Source organism: Bison bison, unplaced genomic scaffold (genome assembly GCF_000754665.1).
Source record: "Bison bison bison isolate TAMUID 2011002044 unplaced genomic scaffold, Bison_UMD1.0 scf7180017864530, whole genome shotgun sequence".
In the NCBI taxonomy this organism is placed as follows: Eukaryota; Metazoa; Chordata; class Mammalia; order Artiodactyla; family Bovidae; genus Bison; species Bison bison.
Genome location: NW_011495080.1, coordinates 12,923,153 through 12,940,754, shown reverse-complemented (window position 1 = coordinate 12,940,754; position 17,602 = coordinate 12,923,153). Strand labels below are relative to the sequence as shown.

Here is a 17,602-nt window from a genome sequence, read left to right as displayed (position 1 = left end):
GATGGTGACTGCAGCCATGGAAATAAAAGATGCTTACTCCTTGGAAGAAAAGTTATGACCAACCTAGATAGCATATTCAAAAGCAGAGACATTACTTTGCCAACAAAGGTTCGTCTAGTCAAGGCTATGGTTTTTCCTGTGGTCATGTATGGATGAGAGAGTTGGACTGTGAAGAAAGCTGAGTGATGAAGAATTGATGCTTTTGAACTGTGGTGTTGGAGAAGACTCTTGAGAGTCCCTTGAACTGCAAGGAGATCCAACCAGTCCATTCTAAAGGAGATCAGCCCTGGGTGTTCTTTGGAAGGAATGATGCTAAAGCTGAAACTCCAGTACTTTGGCCACCTCATGCGAAGAGTTGACTCATTGGCAAAGACTCTGATGCTGGGAGGGATTGGGGGCAGGAGGAGAAGGGCACGACAGAGGATGAGATGGCTGGATGGCATCACCAACTCGATGGACGTGAGTTTGGGTGAACTCTGGGAGATGGTGATGAACAGGGAGGCCTGGTGTGCTGCGATTCACGGGGTCGCAAAGAATTGGAAATGACTGAGCGACTGAACTGAATTGAACTGAACTGATGTCCTCTGCTGGCATTCAGAAGTTGTTTTATGGAATTTACTCAGCGTTCAAATGTTCTTTTGATGAATTTTGGGGGAGAAAGTGGTCTCCCCGTCCAATTCCTTCGCTATCTTAGGGCCGCCTCCCTAGCTTCTTAACTAGATTACTTTCTGATTATGCCATGGCTCAATGGGACAAGCTTTTATTGCATAAGATGAGCATGTATAAATTATATCTCTTTGTTCCACTACAGCAATTAAATAAAATTAGATTTTGGGGACTTCTTTTGAGGAACTGTGTTATTTATTTGACTCTTCTTTTTCTCTTCTTCCCGCTCCAGTCCCACCTTATGGAACAAAACAGAACTCAGAAAATTATTTTCCTATGGCTAACAAATATCAAACATGGCTTTCTTCATCATTTTGAAAATATTCAGTCTAATTCATTTTTTAAATTTTGTAGTAAAAGATTAACTTTACACTGAATGCTATATTTCCTTGAAACCAGTGTCTTAAAGTTGATTCTTCATCTATATTACACTGCAAAAATCTGTCATTATATACAAAATGTTTAACCATCAAAACAACTGCCATAAGAGTTTGTTCTATCATTGGGTTCTTAAACTCACTTCAAATGTCAATGAAACATTTATAGCATTCTTATATTAACTTATCATCCTGGCTAATTCTTTCTATTAGGAAGGCACTTGAATTTGCTGGAATTCAAACACACATATTGAAATACACACACCCGCACATACAAAATACACACACCCACACATACAAAATTCCCCTTTCCCCCATCACACAATAACATCTCAAAAAATTAAGTCTTTCTTTAACTGACTGGGCAAAGAGCTGTCTTTTATCATCCAGCAGGTTAAATACTGCAGACCTATTAGATTATCTGGAACTGTTTCTGACCTAAAGACTTTTTAGAAGAAAACTTAAATTTCGCTTCAAAAGTAAGTAGTCTTTTCAAATTTCTCCTGTGTAGCCTGATAGGGAACATGAGGTATGCCTTTCTGTGAAAAAAAAAAAAAATTAAAAGTTGTGTAATGTGCTGTGTTTTTAAAGCTACATCTTTGACTTTAGGAGGAAAATTTTTCTGCATTTACTTGTGCTTTATAGGGAATACACAGATTAAGGATTAGCAATATTTTTTAGTCTTGAGGATCTCCAACCTGTGTAAAATTTATCTGCAGGAGAAACTGACAAAGTTGAGACAAAGTGTAAGGAACCAATAATAAGAAATGCTGATGATAATAGTAATAATAATGATAGGAATGGGGAAGGAAAAGGAGTTGATGGAATGCCAGCAAAAATGCTACTAACTTCTCTTATTGAGCCAAGTTTATCACCTTATCTATTTCTGGCCAAGTTACATTATAAAATATCACAGTTTAATGTGAAATTTTCTAGGAAAAATGTCTTGCTTGAAAGCACCTTTCTTTCCTGAAAACATAAGTTTCTGCTTTAAAAGAAGAACCTGCTTTGGGGATTTTTCTGCTTTGAGGATATTACACTGGTCTCTTATTTCAGAAGTTTACTCAGAATTCAGTTTGGATTCATGGTTACTTGTTACTGGAGGTAGAAGTCAGCCTTTGCGTTGAAGTGATAAACTAAACAGTTCAGAAAGGGCACATGCCCTTCTGATATGGTTAGTGTATAAGTGCTATGAGGGCAATACATCTGGGAACTGCTGCTTCACTTGGAATTATGCTTTTTATTTGTCATGTTAAAGAATGGTTCCCAGAGTTTTTATGAATATAATTTATATATTATGTGTGTGTGTGTATATATAATATATATACATATATATACATATACATATATGTATATGTATATATACATATATGTGTATATATATATACATATAATCCCTTATATATATATATACATATATATGTGTGTATATATATATACATATAATCCCTTTTAGTATCATGAGGCTAGAGGCTGTTTGCTGGGTATTGTAACAGTGCCTTTATCATGCTTGGTTGATCTGGGGACTGTGAAGTAATGGAGACTGAGGAGGTCCTAAGGAAAGAAGACATAAAAGGAAACCCATAGACAATATAGGAGATTTTCATCTTGGCACTGTTTCCCCATTGCCAGTGATAAGAATGTTATCTTTCTGGTACCAAAGAGGGCATCTTTCTTATGGAAAATTTTGTGTCCTGCTTTTAGGTAGAAATAGGGAGATCAGAAAGGCTTTCCTATACTTGCTCTTTCTCAAGTATCTTCAGCTCAAAATCATCAATATGCTGAAGGGGCATATTTGAAGATGGCACATCCTCATCTCCTTCAATTCAAACATACACAGAAGTAGAAAAAATTGACCTTCATATCCTCATCACCAGTTTCCACAATTATTAATCCATGGCCAATCATTTCCACCTAAACTCAAATCTTCTCCTTCCCACCTAGTCACCCTTCCCCAACCCAAATTATTTTGTAGCAGATCTGAACAGGGCATAAAATGACATCTAAAAAACAGCTTAAAATATTTAAGATATCTAAGATATTTTACTTTTTATAGGAAATTTCACTACCATTATCTTTATCAAGTTTGTTACTATTTTTCTAACAAACGGAGAATTATGGGGATAAAGAGACTGAGTGACTCTTTTTGATTCAGTTTGATCCCTTCTAACTGTTCAAGCCAGAAACCAAGGAGTCTCAAGTTACCAGCTTCCTTAATCTTCCAAATGCAATTGGTGACCAATGGCTGTTGTCTTGTTCTTTTCCAGTCATTATCACTCTTCTTCTTCTTCTTTTTTTTTTTTTTTTTTTAGTAAAAGGTAAACTTTATTTGTAGTTAAAACTATTCTTAGATTTTTGAACTTTTAAAGAAGAACATCTCTATCACTGAGGTTCAGAGGAGGCGATTGCCAGAAGCCACTTGAGGGCTGAGCATCTAAGAAAAAAAAGGGAAGGAAATATCTTCTGGTTTACTTGTGGCCACACACTGGACTATAAAGAAAGCTGAGCACCCAAGAATTGATGCTTTTGAACTATGGTGTTGGAGAAGACTCTTGAGAGTCCCTTGGACTGCAAGGAGATCCAACCAGTCCATCCTAAAGGAGATCAGTCCTGGGTGTACATTGGAAGGACTGATGCTGAAGCTGAAACTCCAATACTTTGGTCACCTCATGCGAAGAGTTGACTCATTGGCAAAGACTCTGATGCTAGGAGGGATTGGGGGCAGGAGGAGAAGGGGATGAGAGAGGATGAGATGTCTAGATGGCATCACCAACTCGATGGACATTAGTTTGAATAGACTCCGGGAGTTGGTGATGGACAGGGAGGCCTGGCATGCTGCAATTCATGGGGTCGCATAGAGTCGGACACGACTGAGTGACTGAACTGAACTGAACTGAGCTGAACACACTGGGCCACACCAGACATGCAAGTGAACAGTCCCTGTTGCATCTTACAAAGCCCTCCTGGTGGCTCAGTTGGACCCTTACTGACAGTTTTCACACATTTCTACATACATCATTAAACTCTTGGGTTTATTTCACCACAGAGAAGTCAACGTGGGTTTCGTACAAGTAAATATCAATGACAATGACAGTAGCTTCCAGTTATGGAGTGTCTGCTTAATACCTGACACTATCCCAGATGATTTAAATTATCTCTTTATTTTTTTTTATTTTTATTTTTTTAAATTTTATTTTATTTTTAAACTTTACAATATTGTATTGGTTTTGCCAAATATCAAAATGAATCCACCACAGGTATACCTGTGTTCCCCATCCTGAACCCTCCTCCCTCTCCATACCATCCCTCTGGGTCGTCCCAGTGCACCAGCCCCAAGCATCCAGTATAGTGCATTGAACCTGGACTGGCGACTGGTTTCATACATGATATTATACATGTTTCAATGCCATTCTCCCAAATCTTCCCACCCTCTCCCTCTCCCCCAGAGTCACTCTTCTTTTTTAATGTAAAATTTTAAAGATTTTTTTTGATCTGGGCCATTTTTAGTGTTTATTGAATTTGTGACCATGTTGCTTCTGTTTAATGTTTTGGCCATGAAGCATGCAGGATTTTAGCTCCCTAACTAGGGACTGAACCCTCACCTCCTGCATTGGAAGTGCAGTCTTAACCACTGGACTACCAGGGAAATCCCCCTATTACTCTTCTACTCTCTAACTTATTTCTATTCCTTTTGTCTTGCATCTCTAGGGTAATGACATGATCAGATTTGTTTCATAACAATTATTATTATATAGCATGGTTATAATAATTGTTATGAAACAAATCTGATCATGTCACTACCCTAACAAAACACTATTTTGGAGCAAAGATCCTTGATAGACAACCCAAAGCTCTGTTAGCTGATATATTTTACCCCCTCTCCACAATGTTTGAACACTACCAACATTTATACATACAGACATTTGTCCTAATGTAAAATTATGTCCACATTTAAAAATTTTTCGTATTAAACCTTGAAGGATTTGGCACCATTCCAAACAACTCAAGCCAAATAGCAGATGTTCATTTAGAACAGGATATGACCTTTGACTTTGGCCATAGTTCCACACATCTTGCATTCTCATTTATTCTGTCACTTGCCTAAGGGCTACAGTCAGAAACCCTTGGTATGATATCTGAGCCTCCTCATTGTCAACATTATCTTTCTTTCTCAGGTCCTCAAATTTCTCCCTACTGGATTATTGAATATATTGCTCCGAACACTACTCCTCTGTATCTAATCCCTGCTTCCATTCCCAGCCCCTACTCCTACTTGGGTTTGTCCAGCTTGAGCATTCTTCTCTGTGTGGAGCCATAGCTCACCTACCCAGAGATCTTTGGTATTTGACTCTCATGGTGCTTTAGACATATCCTAAAGCACTATTGTGCTTTTCACATCTGGCCATCAATTTCTGCATTCCTAATACCTGTCAGCAAGTGTGTGCTATCATCTTTCTCTTCATCTCATCTTCCTTCTTTTTCTTTTCCTCTTCCCTCTCCTTCCCCTCACCCCTCTTCTTATTCTTTGTTACTACTGCTTGCCACAGTACCTGGCATACTATGGGGGTTCAGTGAATGTTGCATGCATGATTGGCTGATTTTATTATTATCTTTAGGTAATAAGGCCCTGAGTATGTTGAGAGGTATTTGGGACAATTAAAACCTCAGCCAGCCCAAATGTACCTTTCCTACTCATATTGCTCTGGAATTATGCAGGTTCTTCTAACTGGGCCTCAGAAATGAATGTTGAGAATCCCTAAGATTCTGCTAACAGTTTAGCTGGGATTCATTTAAGTCTTTGACTAAAAATCTATGATCTGTGATGTTGAGATCTTGCTTTGTACTTTAGACCTAAAACTGTTTATCTCTGCTTCCTTTCTTTTCTCTCACTTATATATTAACACCCTAGTCTCTGAACTGTCTGTCTATTTGCCCAGAGATATTAAATTTCTCTAGAACTCTTTTCATCTCTGGGACTCAAACCTGCATTCAAGTTCAAGTGAGTCTTCTGGCCTTGTGTGCTTCGGATTCTGATCATTACCTTGGCTCACACAGATACCAGTTGCCTTGCTATGTGTGAAACAGTGACATTTGAGGAGGTTATGTTGACAATCATCAGGTGGCCCAAAGGATGAAGGAATTCTCCTTTTCCCCTTAAACTCTGAAGACTTCAAGAAGGTTTTATTCCACAAAATGAGTCTGAAAGATGCAGGTTCTGGATCTGTCACTGGTTTGTTGTTTTTAGGTCAGTTTGGGTAAATGAGTTACTTCCTGATACATATAAATATACTAATCTTTCTCTTGAAACCAGTTTGAGAAAACAGACTTGTAGAAATTACAATCTGTTCTTCACATTTGGTGATTAGAATGAGATTCCCAGGGCTACCATAATGAATTGCCAAGGACTTGGTGGCTTACAGCAATAGAAATTTATTATCTCACTATTCTGAAGGATAGCAGTTCTAAATCAAGGAGTCAGAAGGGCCATTTTTCCTCTCAAAACTCCAGAAAATAGCCTTTCCTTGGTTTTTCTTAGCTTCTGTTGGCTCCTGGAAATCCTTGGCATTCCTTGGTCCATAACTGCATTATTTCAGTCTCCATAGTCACACAGCTTTCTTCCCTGTATCTTTCTATCTTTGTGTCCTCTCTTCTTCTTATTTAAGTACCAGTCACTGGATTTAGGTCCAACTCTAAATCCAAGTTGATATCATCTTAATATCTTTAATTATTTTTATCTGCAAAGACTCTGTTTTCTAGTAAGGTCACATTCTGGGGTTTGAGGTGGAAGTGTATTTGGGTTGGGAGGGGCATGTTAAACCCAGTAGAGTACCAGCCTTCTTTAAATGTCAACAACATTATTACTTTTTAAATTTTAGATTCACAATTTTCAAGGATAGAAGTGTCTATTTTTTTTTTAACAATCTGCTCTCTTTCATTATTTCTTCATAAGGAAGACACACATGTCCATTCTTTTTTGAAGATTTCTGTGGGTAGAATTCTTCCTAATAGGCTCATTCTGTCCCATGTTTTCCTTATATAAAATGACCATGTGGAAATTAGGTTTGAATGTTAATTATTTCAATAAGCCTAACTTACTCCTTCACTGAGATATAGGGACATCTGATCCTTTCTTAGTTCCATGTACTTGTTTCACTAGCTACCATTCAGGCATTTGTGTTGGTAATTGGTAATTGGAAGGAATTAGTTTTTCCTCCACCATTATTTTAGGTGAAGATTATCTAGGTCCTAAATAAGGAAGTTTAGAAGGGCTTAAACTGTGAAAATCTTTAGTTCCTTTATATGTTCTAAACATTAAGGGGGAAAAAAATCCATTATCTTCAAAGAATGAGACTATAACAATTCTTAGGGTTTTATTTTATTCTGTTTATGATGTCCTCTTTAGAGTAATTCCTTTTATAGAAATGGGGATAAGTGGATAATTTGCTATGGTAAGGTCAAATGTTTGTGGGAAAAAATGGTACAATTCTCATTGTACCTTTATATAGCATATGCTACTAATCTAATTAAAATAGACATTCTAGTTTTCTCCTAGAAATGTAGCATATTTAAATATGCCTTCTTATAGGTAATTTTTGCAGATACTAAGTTTTAAATAACACATAGCTAATTTCTTGTCCTTGACTATTTTATTGTACCACAAAATATACCTTAACATTTCATGCTGTGACAATAAGAATGACACTATAATCTCAATTATCAAAGGCTATAAAATAACAAAATTCATATGTCGCTTTTATTAAGCAAGACCAGAACCAGTTCTTTCAGTGGAAGATATGATCTCATAAGATATTTTATTAACTGTAAACATGATTGGACATTACTTTGACATACAGTAGAGTGAGCTTTCCTGGTGACTCAGATGGTAAAGTGTCTGCCTGCAACACGGGAGACCTGGGTTTGATCCCTTTGTTGGGAAGATCCCTTGGAGAAGGAAATGGCAACTCACTCCAGTACTCTTGCCTGAAAAATCTCATGGATGGAGGAGCATGGTAGGCTGCAGTCCATGGGGTTGCAAAGAGTTGGACACAACTGAGGGACTTGACTTTCACTTTCTTTGACATCTGATGGAGCATCATTCTAAATAGCACTTCAACTTACCCTTCAGTGGGAGGTGTTGTTTGATTTAATAGTTTCAAGCAAACTTTAGCATTATTACCTCTGGCAGAAGTGATTTTTGCCTCCTCCTCCCTTAAAAAGCAAATATATATATATATATATAAAACCTCAAAATTCTGTGAAGTTGTTTTTACTTTTTTTTGGCAGACCACTATAAAGTGGTCTTTCAGGAAATAACAAACAAGCTTAAGAGGCTCAACTTGGAATTTATTTTTACTTAACAGTCTTTTGCTAAGGCATTGCTTGATACAGCATTCTTCACAACTAGGAAAGCAAAAGGAAAAATAGCTTCATTCACTTCTCTGTGATTCAATAATGATTGGAACAACTAGAAAATGGTTAGCTATTATAGGTTTTGTATCATACATAAGAAATGATCTATATCATGCATAGAAAATGATTTTATGGATTCAAACACAGGAGTCTTCCATTTTCAAACATTGAATTAAACTCCCTGCACTTGAAGCTGAGAACTTGGTAAAGCGTACAGTCTCTTATGCAGAAATGAATATAACAATATATTCTACATTTCTTTTTTTCTTTTTTCAGTTACAGATGAAGCAACTTGCAAAACATTGCTAAAACAAGAAGCAAGAAGAATAATATTTAAATACATATCATCATTATACATTTTTATCCATCAAAGTGGCTTCATTCCATACTTTCTCTTCTGTGTTTATATCTTACATCAAATATTAGATAAACCAAAGTGTGTAGGAGAAAAAAAGTGCAAATCATTACTTTTTGCAGTGGGAATGCTAAGGCACCAGCATATCTCTTTTAGGAACTTTGTTGGGTCCAATGGAGCACCCCAGGCAGTGTTCACCTTCCTTCTGGTTCCATGTTGTTTGGCTTTGAACTTTACAGCACCCCCTCTCATTCCAAATATTCCTTTCCTGTGGGCCTGGAATGCCCCAACTAACCATTGTGCTAAAATATTTAGCATGCCTCCAGATCTGGGCCTCTTCTCCTTAGTAGGAAGCCCCCAAAAAGATGTTACAGGACAACCTATTACATTATTTTATGCTGATAGGCTTGGCTACTATCCTAAGATAAATGAAAGAACAGGTGTCCATAAGAATGGTGGAATTCCTCAGGTGGCTTCCTTAAAAAAACATTTAGACAAAGCTGAAAAAGACATTGCCTATTACATGCCAATAGACAACGTGGGCTTGGCGGTCATTGACTGGGAAAACTGGAGGCCTACCTGGGTAAGAAACTGGAAACCTAAAGATGTTTACAAGAAGGCATCTATTGAGTTGGTTCTGCAACAAAATAGACACTTTACTTTGAAAGAGGCTACCAAGAGAGCGAAAGCGGATTTTGAAAAGGCAGCAAAGAGCTTCATGCAAGAGACTTTAAAATTGGGAAAGTTTCTTCGGCCAAACCACTTATGGGGTTATTATCTTTTTCCTGATTGTTACAATCATCATTATAACCAAGCTAATTACAATGGAAGTTGCTTTGATGAAGAGAAAAGAAGAAATGATGCACTCAATTGGTTGTGGAAGGAAAGCACTGCCCTTTACCCCTCTGTTTATTTGAATACCAAGCTAAAATCTTCTCCACAAGCTAGACTCTTTGTTCGTAATCGTGTTCAGGAAGCCATTCGATTGTCTAAAGTTGCCAATGTTAAAAGTCCACTTCCGGTTTTTGTATACACCCGTCCAGTTTTTAGTGATATGTCTTCAAAATTCCTTTCTCAGGTAAGAAAATCAAGGAGAGAAGGCTATGGAATATTGTCTGCATTTAGTGGCATTTAGTGGAATTGAACATCATTTTTGAAAGGAGTGAAATTTAGGTTTAATAACCTTTAAGCTTCCCTGGTGGCTCAGACAGTAAAGAATCTGCCTGCAATGCGGGAGACCCAAGTTTGATCCCTGGGTCAGGAAGGTCCCCTGGAGAAGGGAATGGCAATTCGCTTAAGTATTCTTGCCTGGAGAATCCCATGGACTGTAGCCTACCAGGCTCCTCTGTCCATGAGGTCTCAAAGAGTCAGACACAACTAAGCCATTAACACTTTCGCTTTCACTTTTCAATCTTTAGGAAATATGCACTCAGGTAGTTCTGCCTCATTATATGGATTTAAAATAAATAAGACTATATTTCATTTTAATGTAATCATATAATCTCTTAGCAACCATGGAGGATTTCATAATATAGATAATGTATTAATTCAGTTCTTTTTATTTATTTTTTTATTTTACAGACCTACTCTCTTGTCAGAAGTAATTAAAATAATAGCAGAAAATCTGAATTTTTGTTATAGTAGGCAGTGGTGGCTTAAAAGATAGAAATGAATAGTGGAGAAATATTTACATAATTATTGTAGGGTCAGCATTCTTGGCTTTGGTGTTACTGTCTGACATATAACACTTCATTTTATTCCTCCCTGTTAACTCTTCACCTTTGCCAGGATGACCTTGTGAGTACAATTGGTGAGAGCATTGCTCTAGGTGCTTCTGGAATTATAATGTGGGGAAGCTTCAACTTAAGCCTAACTAAGGTAAGTTGAAATGGTAGGAAATAGATGAAAATATTTTTGCTTTTAATGTTTTTCAGGGTTTCTGTGGGATTGAATAATAAAATAGACATGATCTTTGGCACACAGTAGTAGGTGCTCAATTAATAGTGGCTAAATCAAACTACCATTTGTGTGGTTGTATTGTAAGGCTGTTTTCCAGCGAGGAAACAGAAGTTTGATGAGATTAATTGAAATTGCCTAGGCTACATGACTAAGAAGTAGCAAAAACAGGACTACAGTCTTGGTTTCCTTATGTGGTCTTTGGTGTTTTCTCTACTATATAATTGTATTACTTTTCTCCTAATGCATTTTATTCAAAAAGCTTTTAACTATCACAACCTAATCCTTTTCTCTCTTCCTTTATTCTCATCTTTTTAAAACAATTTTCCATGTCAGGTTTTAATCTTTCACCTCTTCAATATTCTTGACTCAAAGCATGAGTAAAGCTATTACATGGACACTGCTGAGTTAGAGCTAAACTTTTCCTTCTCTAATCAATGTGGGAATACTAGTGATGTGGGTGCCATGGTGTCTAATAAAGCTCTTGGCTCAGAGGTTTTATCCTAGGATGTACAGAGAACAAACCTTATACTCTAAAGACCAGAAGAGATCTTTTGATATCTTGTCCTTCAGATAGACTAGCCATATTTTCCCTTCATTTATAAAGATATTTGGCTTTGTGAAATTCTTTCAAGGTTATCTGAGCCATACAACCCATTTAGTAGATTCTATTGTCTCTGGTTTGATCACCAGTTAAGGGAAGTAATAGAAACTAAGTTCAGAGAAAGGTATATGTCCTTTTTGCAAAATCTTTTACATGTCAGAAAATTATTTAAGAATTATAATTCTCCTAAGAATATTTCTAACTTTTATTAGTTGTTTTCTCAAATCTATAAACTTCTTTCTCCAGGATCCTGGTAATTCTATGATGGAACAATTTATAAATTCCCTATACGACTTCCTTTTTTTAAAGATTAAGAACTCCTTCTTTTAAAATTAAGAACTCTGATGAGGAATAAATCAGGCATTCTCCGATTAGTAGGACGACATGGCAAACTAGTCAATTGTCACATTTGTTTTGTTTTTAATTGCACTTTAATCTTAGATTCACACTCTTCTACTATGACTCTTAAATCACCTCCAGTATTATTTACCCAGGGACAGTCCTTCAGTTTTAATATGATGATTTTCTACTGGATTGAAATAACACTGTCTTGAAATTGTTCCCCATGGACTTTATGCTGCACATCTCTGCTACTTTTCCAAATTTATCATTTTGAATGTTAATTCTGGCATTACTTTGCTTTTTCCTATGTCATTGGAAATCAATAGAATCATGGATTGCTTGTGTTTCCTCTGATTCACTGACAACTTGAGAAACTGGTAACTGCAGGTTTACTTGCAATGACTGGAATTGACTTAAAACAATGGCTATTGAATGTAGGCAAACCATTCCTTCCATTCCATCTTAGTAGATCCAATGCTATGACCGGGCCAGCTTCTTCTGGTCCCAATTCATGAGACCTGATAAATATTCAGAAATTTTGTGAACTGTTTGTTAAACACAGTCATTGTTAAAAATTAAATTATGAAAGCTTAGAATAAAATTATGTTAAAAACAAAAGTAATAAATACTAAAAATGCATCGATTATTTATTTTCCTATTATTTATACTTTTAGGGTTATTTACATCTATTGTGCCTGTATAAATGGAAATGGTATTATATAGTGATATGTAGTTCACACCATACTTCCATCAGTGTAATGGTGGGGTACCTGATTCCTAACTCTGCACTCAGTGATGTCAGGTTGGTAGCTTAAAATGGGCCATGGTAGGAGTATTTACACCATGGGTCTTTAGAAACGCTATAAAACAGATTTTTTTTCTCTTAGAGAGCCAGGTTTAGATCTTTCCAAAGACTACATCTTGTGCAGGCTAATGATTCTCCAACATTCTCATTCTTTTTCTCCTCTTCTCATCTAGTTCTTATCTCTGTACCCAACTCCAATATCATCTGATCTTGGAATAAGTCCTTATATATTCTTGATACTGGTGTTACTATGTTGAATAATACTGATAAAGTCCCTGCCTTTGTGAATCTTGGAGGGATAGAAACAATACAAAACAACAAAAATATTTTATGTGATAAGTACTATGCAGAAAATTAAAATAGTTGTGAGAAACTGGATAAGAAAGGTGTCTGAAAAGGATCTTATCTAATTAAAACTGCAATCTGAATGACAAGATGTAGTCAGCTATGTTAAAAATGAGAGGAAAGAGAATTCTACACAGAGGGGACAGTAAGCGCAGTTTGAATGGACCTGCCACACTTGAGAAACAACTAGTACCTGCAGTGCTTGTGAAACAAGGCGGAGTGGGTGAAGGGGGCTGGACAAGAGGAAGGAGAGGTTTCACCCCAGCAGGCAGTATACAAGTGAATTGTATTCTAAATGCTATGTAAAGCTACTGGAGAATTAAGAGGTTTTCTATTGCTGCCATAAAAATAGCAACAGTGGTTTAAACAGCAGAAAATTATTATCTTACAATTCAGTACTTCAGAAGTCCAACATGGATCTTAATGCACTAAAATCAAGATATCAGCAGGATTACATTCCTTTCTACAGAAAGACCCTCATTTACTTGTTTGGGTTGCTGGCAGAATTCATTTCTTCGTGTTTGTAGCATCAAGATGTCTATTTTCTGACTGGCTATGGTTACAGCGATTTCCAGCTTCAAAAGGTCACTGTATTCTTTAGTTTTTGGTCTTCTCATCTACATTCAAAGCCAGAAATGCCAGGTTGAGTGTCCCTTACCTTTGTATTTGTCCTCCTGCTCCCAGCTCATTTTAAAAATCCAAATATAAAAAGTTTCTACATTTTTAAGGACTTGTGGTTAGATTGAGCCCATCAGATGGTTCAGGATATTCTCCCATCTCCTCCCATCTAAGTACTAACCAGGCCTGACCCTGCTCAGCTTCCAAGATCAGACGAGATCAGTCACGTTCAGGGTGGTTTGGCTGTAGACTCTGCCCATCTCAAGATCCACAACCTTAATCATATCTGGAGAGCCCCTTTCACCATGTAAAGTAACACAGCCACAGGTTCCATGGGACTGGAGAATGAATATCCTTGGAAGGCTCTTATTCTGCCTGCCACTGATGGTGTCATTTCAAGGAGGTAACAAGAAATAGATTCAAGTGGAAGCTGCCAAGGTTCCTCAACTTGCCTGCCAACCTACCACAAACAAACCGGCCAATTCACTCAATGGAACTGTTGATCTTGAAAGAAAGCAACTACCTTCCATGTTTTGAAAAGGACAGTTTTCCAGTTTTGGAAAATATCAGTTTCAAGATGAATCATTTTAGTGACTCATACTCTGCCAAATAAGTATATCTTCAAAAGAGCTGTCATGGTTCAACCATACTTGAATTATACATAACACCTAAGATATACTCAGTTGAGAGCTTCCTTGTTGGCTAAGTAGTAAAGAATCTGCCTGTAATGCAGGAGACAAGGGAGACATGTGTTTGATACCTGGGTTGGGAAGATTCCTTGGAGAAGGGAATGGCAACCCACTCCATTATTCTTGTTTGAAAAATCCCATGGTCGGAGGAGCCTGGTGGGCTACAGTTCATGTGGTCACAAACAATGGGACACAACTTGGCTACTAACAACAAAAAACTCAGTTGAACCTGTTTAGTTGTTTTGAGCTAGCAGTTTAGAAACCACTCTTCACAATGCCCGAACATATCTGACAAATGTGATATTTATTACATTTATTTGTACTTTATATTGATTATACTTTGAGAGGTAATCAATGATATCTTGGGCTCTGTGCTTAGCTGTTTTACATACATTGCATCCTTTCATCTTCACAATAACTCTATGAGGTAAGTGCTATAATTATCTGTATTTTGCAATGATGAAGCTGAGTCATAGCCAGTTTAATTACTTTCTACAAGGTCACCCAGAAAGGAAACGAAGAAAGCTCAAGGGATTCCCAAGCTCACACAGCTAGCTATTCATGGATCTGTGACTCCAAACTGGGCAGAAGGACTCCAGACCCCACGCTCTAATCCCTCCACCCACACTTCCACCCCTGTTAGTGTAGGAATTACTGAGGAAGCCCAAGGCTGGGTATATTAAACTTCAACTCATTAGTTATTTAGTGACATGAAATAGCATGTGAAACTTACAAATGTTACAAAGAACAGTTGGAATTGTCTTGCTTATTAAAGTAAAGAAAGATAAAAATATTTCCTACTCTTACTGAGTCTGGTTTTTATGTGTATGCTTCTTTAGAAATTGTTTGGCCTTCGCTGGTGGCTCAGATGATAGAGAATTTGCCTATAATGCAGGAGACCTGGCTTCAATTCCTGGGTTGGGAAGATCCCCTAGAGGAGGAAATGGCAGCCCACTCCAGTATTCCTGCCTGGAGAATTCCATGAAAAAAATTGCTTAACATAGTAAATTAATTAACATATGAACTCACTTGGATCTTAATAATCTGATCTTCTTACGATTTTACAGCAATCTTGCATGAACCTAAGCAATTACTTGAATACTATACTGAATCCTTATATAATCAATGTCACTCTAGCAGCCAAAATGTGTAGCCAAGTGTTGTGCCACGAGGAAGGAGTGTGTACAAGGAAACACTGGAATTCAACCGACTATCTTCACCTGAACCCAAAGAATTTTTCTATTCAAAGGCAGAAATATGGAAAATACACCATACATGGGAAACCCACACTTGAAGACCTGCTACAATTTTCTGAAAGTTTTTATTGCAGTTGTTATGCCAACATCCACTGTAAAAAAAGAGATATAAAAAACATTCATACTATTAATGTATGTTTTGCTAAAGATATTTGTATAAACGCTTCTCTAAACTCGGACCACAGTAAGCACACTTCTAGCCAGAAAGATATATCTTCTACCACTTTTAGCACTGTCTCATCCTCCACACCGACTGCCAAAGTGTCTGCACGTGTTCCTGGGAAAGATCATGTGTCCCTCAAAATCAGGCTTCCAGGGAAAGCCCTCTCCAACACCATCCGAAGGGGCCATAAGAGTGTTGACTGGAAAAATATATTCCGTCAGTTATACATTCAAAACATTAAAAATGAAACAAACTATTAAAATATAAATTCAGTGATTATTAGGTTTCCTATCTGCATGTTTTATGTTTTGATTTTTTTTTACATTATAATAGTTTATAACTTCAATGACTTTTTAGGCAAATAATGATACCTATATATTTGAAATTTTACATTTGAAATGTGAATCAAAACTCATGGCCAAGATAGTATTTTAATTTTTTGAGCAAAGATTGCATTTTCATGATCAAATTTAACTTGAAGTTAGTATTGATTGATAAAGAATTGTGATCAGCACCTTTAATATTCAAAATCATAGGGCAGTGTTATTACTAAATCCATTGATGCTACATTTTACTTTTGAAAGTCAAAGTAGACTTTTGATAATTAAGATAGCATAGAATTTACTTTGTAAGATGATACCCTTTTTTTAAATTATGGCAAATATTTCACATAGTGTGATTAATACATACTGAGAGATGCCTGTTATATTCTTGGTTCTATAAGAGAATGATTATAAGGCCTATGATACTTAGAGATACTATGTTCTTCTGCAAAAAGTAAAAGTTTGAATAATGTTAATTTACTGCAAATGAATGTCTTTATGGGTAATTTTCAATAAAAATATCAAAAATATTAAAGCTCAACATCATATTTTTTTTAAGTAATATCCTAAGTGTACTAGTCTATGTCAGCACAGAACTATATTTTTTAGCTATTTCATCTTGATAATTTGTTCGAGTTGTGTTTTATAGAAAGATAAACTACAAATAATCCTGTTAACTTTTGTACACAGTTTACTGTGTCTTCAAAGTTCACATATAAATTATTCTAATTTTAATTCTTGATGTCAAATTTGACAATCTTGTGTACCTAAAATGCTTTGTTTCATCTAAGCAGTTATTCACATCCTTCATATAGCTTTTGTTGAGTGTTTCTTTCTGTTAGGCTAAATATTAAGCAGGTTCAAGGTGAAGCAGCATGCTTCTTACTATCTGTGAGCTTGTTGTATATTTGAAAAAGACAGACATTGAAAGTGGAAACTCACAGCAAAACGTATGAGAAGTGCTATAGTTCAGCATGCTCTTGTATACAAACAAGAGACTGAGGAAGGATTTCAAAGATACCATGAGAGATATAAAGTGTCCATTACCTTGAAGGCCGAATAGCAATTAGTGCATCTGGAGATATGAGATAGAGGAAACCTTATTAGAACAGAATGCTGATTGTGATGATGAGAGTTGTATTCAATAGACGGCCACATGGTGAAGGCTGCTGTAGACCATACCAAAAAGTTTGGGCCTTACAAGGAAGATGCTGCCAAACTTCTTGACCTGCCCCATTTTCCCCATGCACAATTATCACACAAAAATTTCTCTCTTTTAACTGCCCATCACCTTCCTATAAGGTAAACATCCAAAGGACAGGTGTTAGTTTTTCTTGCTGCTGTATCCACAGAGTAATGGGTAGCGTCTGAGACTTAATAGGTGCCCACTAAATATTTGTTGAACAAATAAAAGACAAAAATCATAGCTTTGACTAGATGGAAATTTGTTGGCAAAGTAGTATATTTGCTTAATATGCTGTTTAGGTTGGTCATAGATTTTTTTCCAAGGAGCAAGCGTCTTTTATTTCACGGCTGCAGTCACCATCTGCAGTGATTTTGGAGCCCCCAAAAATAAAGTCTGACACTGTTTCCACTGTTTCCCCATCTATTTCCCATGAAGTGATGGGACCAGAAGCCATGATCTTAGTTTTCTGAATGTTGAGCTTTTTTTTTTTTTAGTGTTTTTAATTCT

General features: G+C 36.6%; 1 protein-coding gene across 1 annotated transcript in view; it reads left to right on the top strand.

The window, feature by feature from the left end:
* The window catches only part of LOC104982408 (hyaluronidase PH-20-like), a 17,382-nt gene extending 938 nt beyond the window's left edge, over nucleotides 1-16,444 (top strand). Inside the window, exons 2-4 of the mRNA XM_010831768.1 lie at nucleotides 8,730-9,886; nucleotides 10,597-10,686; nucleotides 15,235-16,444. Of these exons, the coding sequence (XP_010830070.1) occupies nucleotides 8,730-9,886; nucleotides 10,597-10,686; nucleotides 15,235-15,846 (1,859 nt within the window). The 3' untranslated portion in view covers nucleotides 15,847-16,444. The remainder of the gene's footprint in view (nucleotides 1-8,729; nucleotides 9,887-10,596; nucleotides 10,687-15,234) is intronic.
* Nucleotides 16,445-17,602: the final 1,158 nt, after the last annotated feature.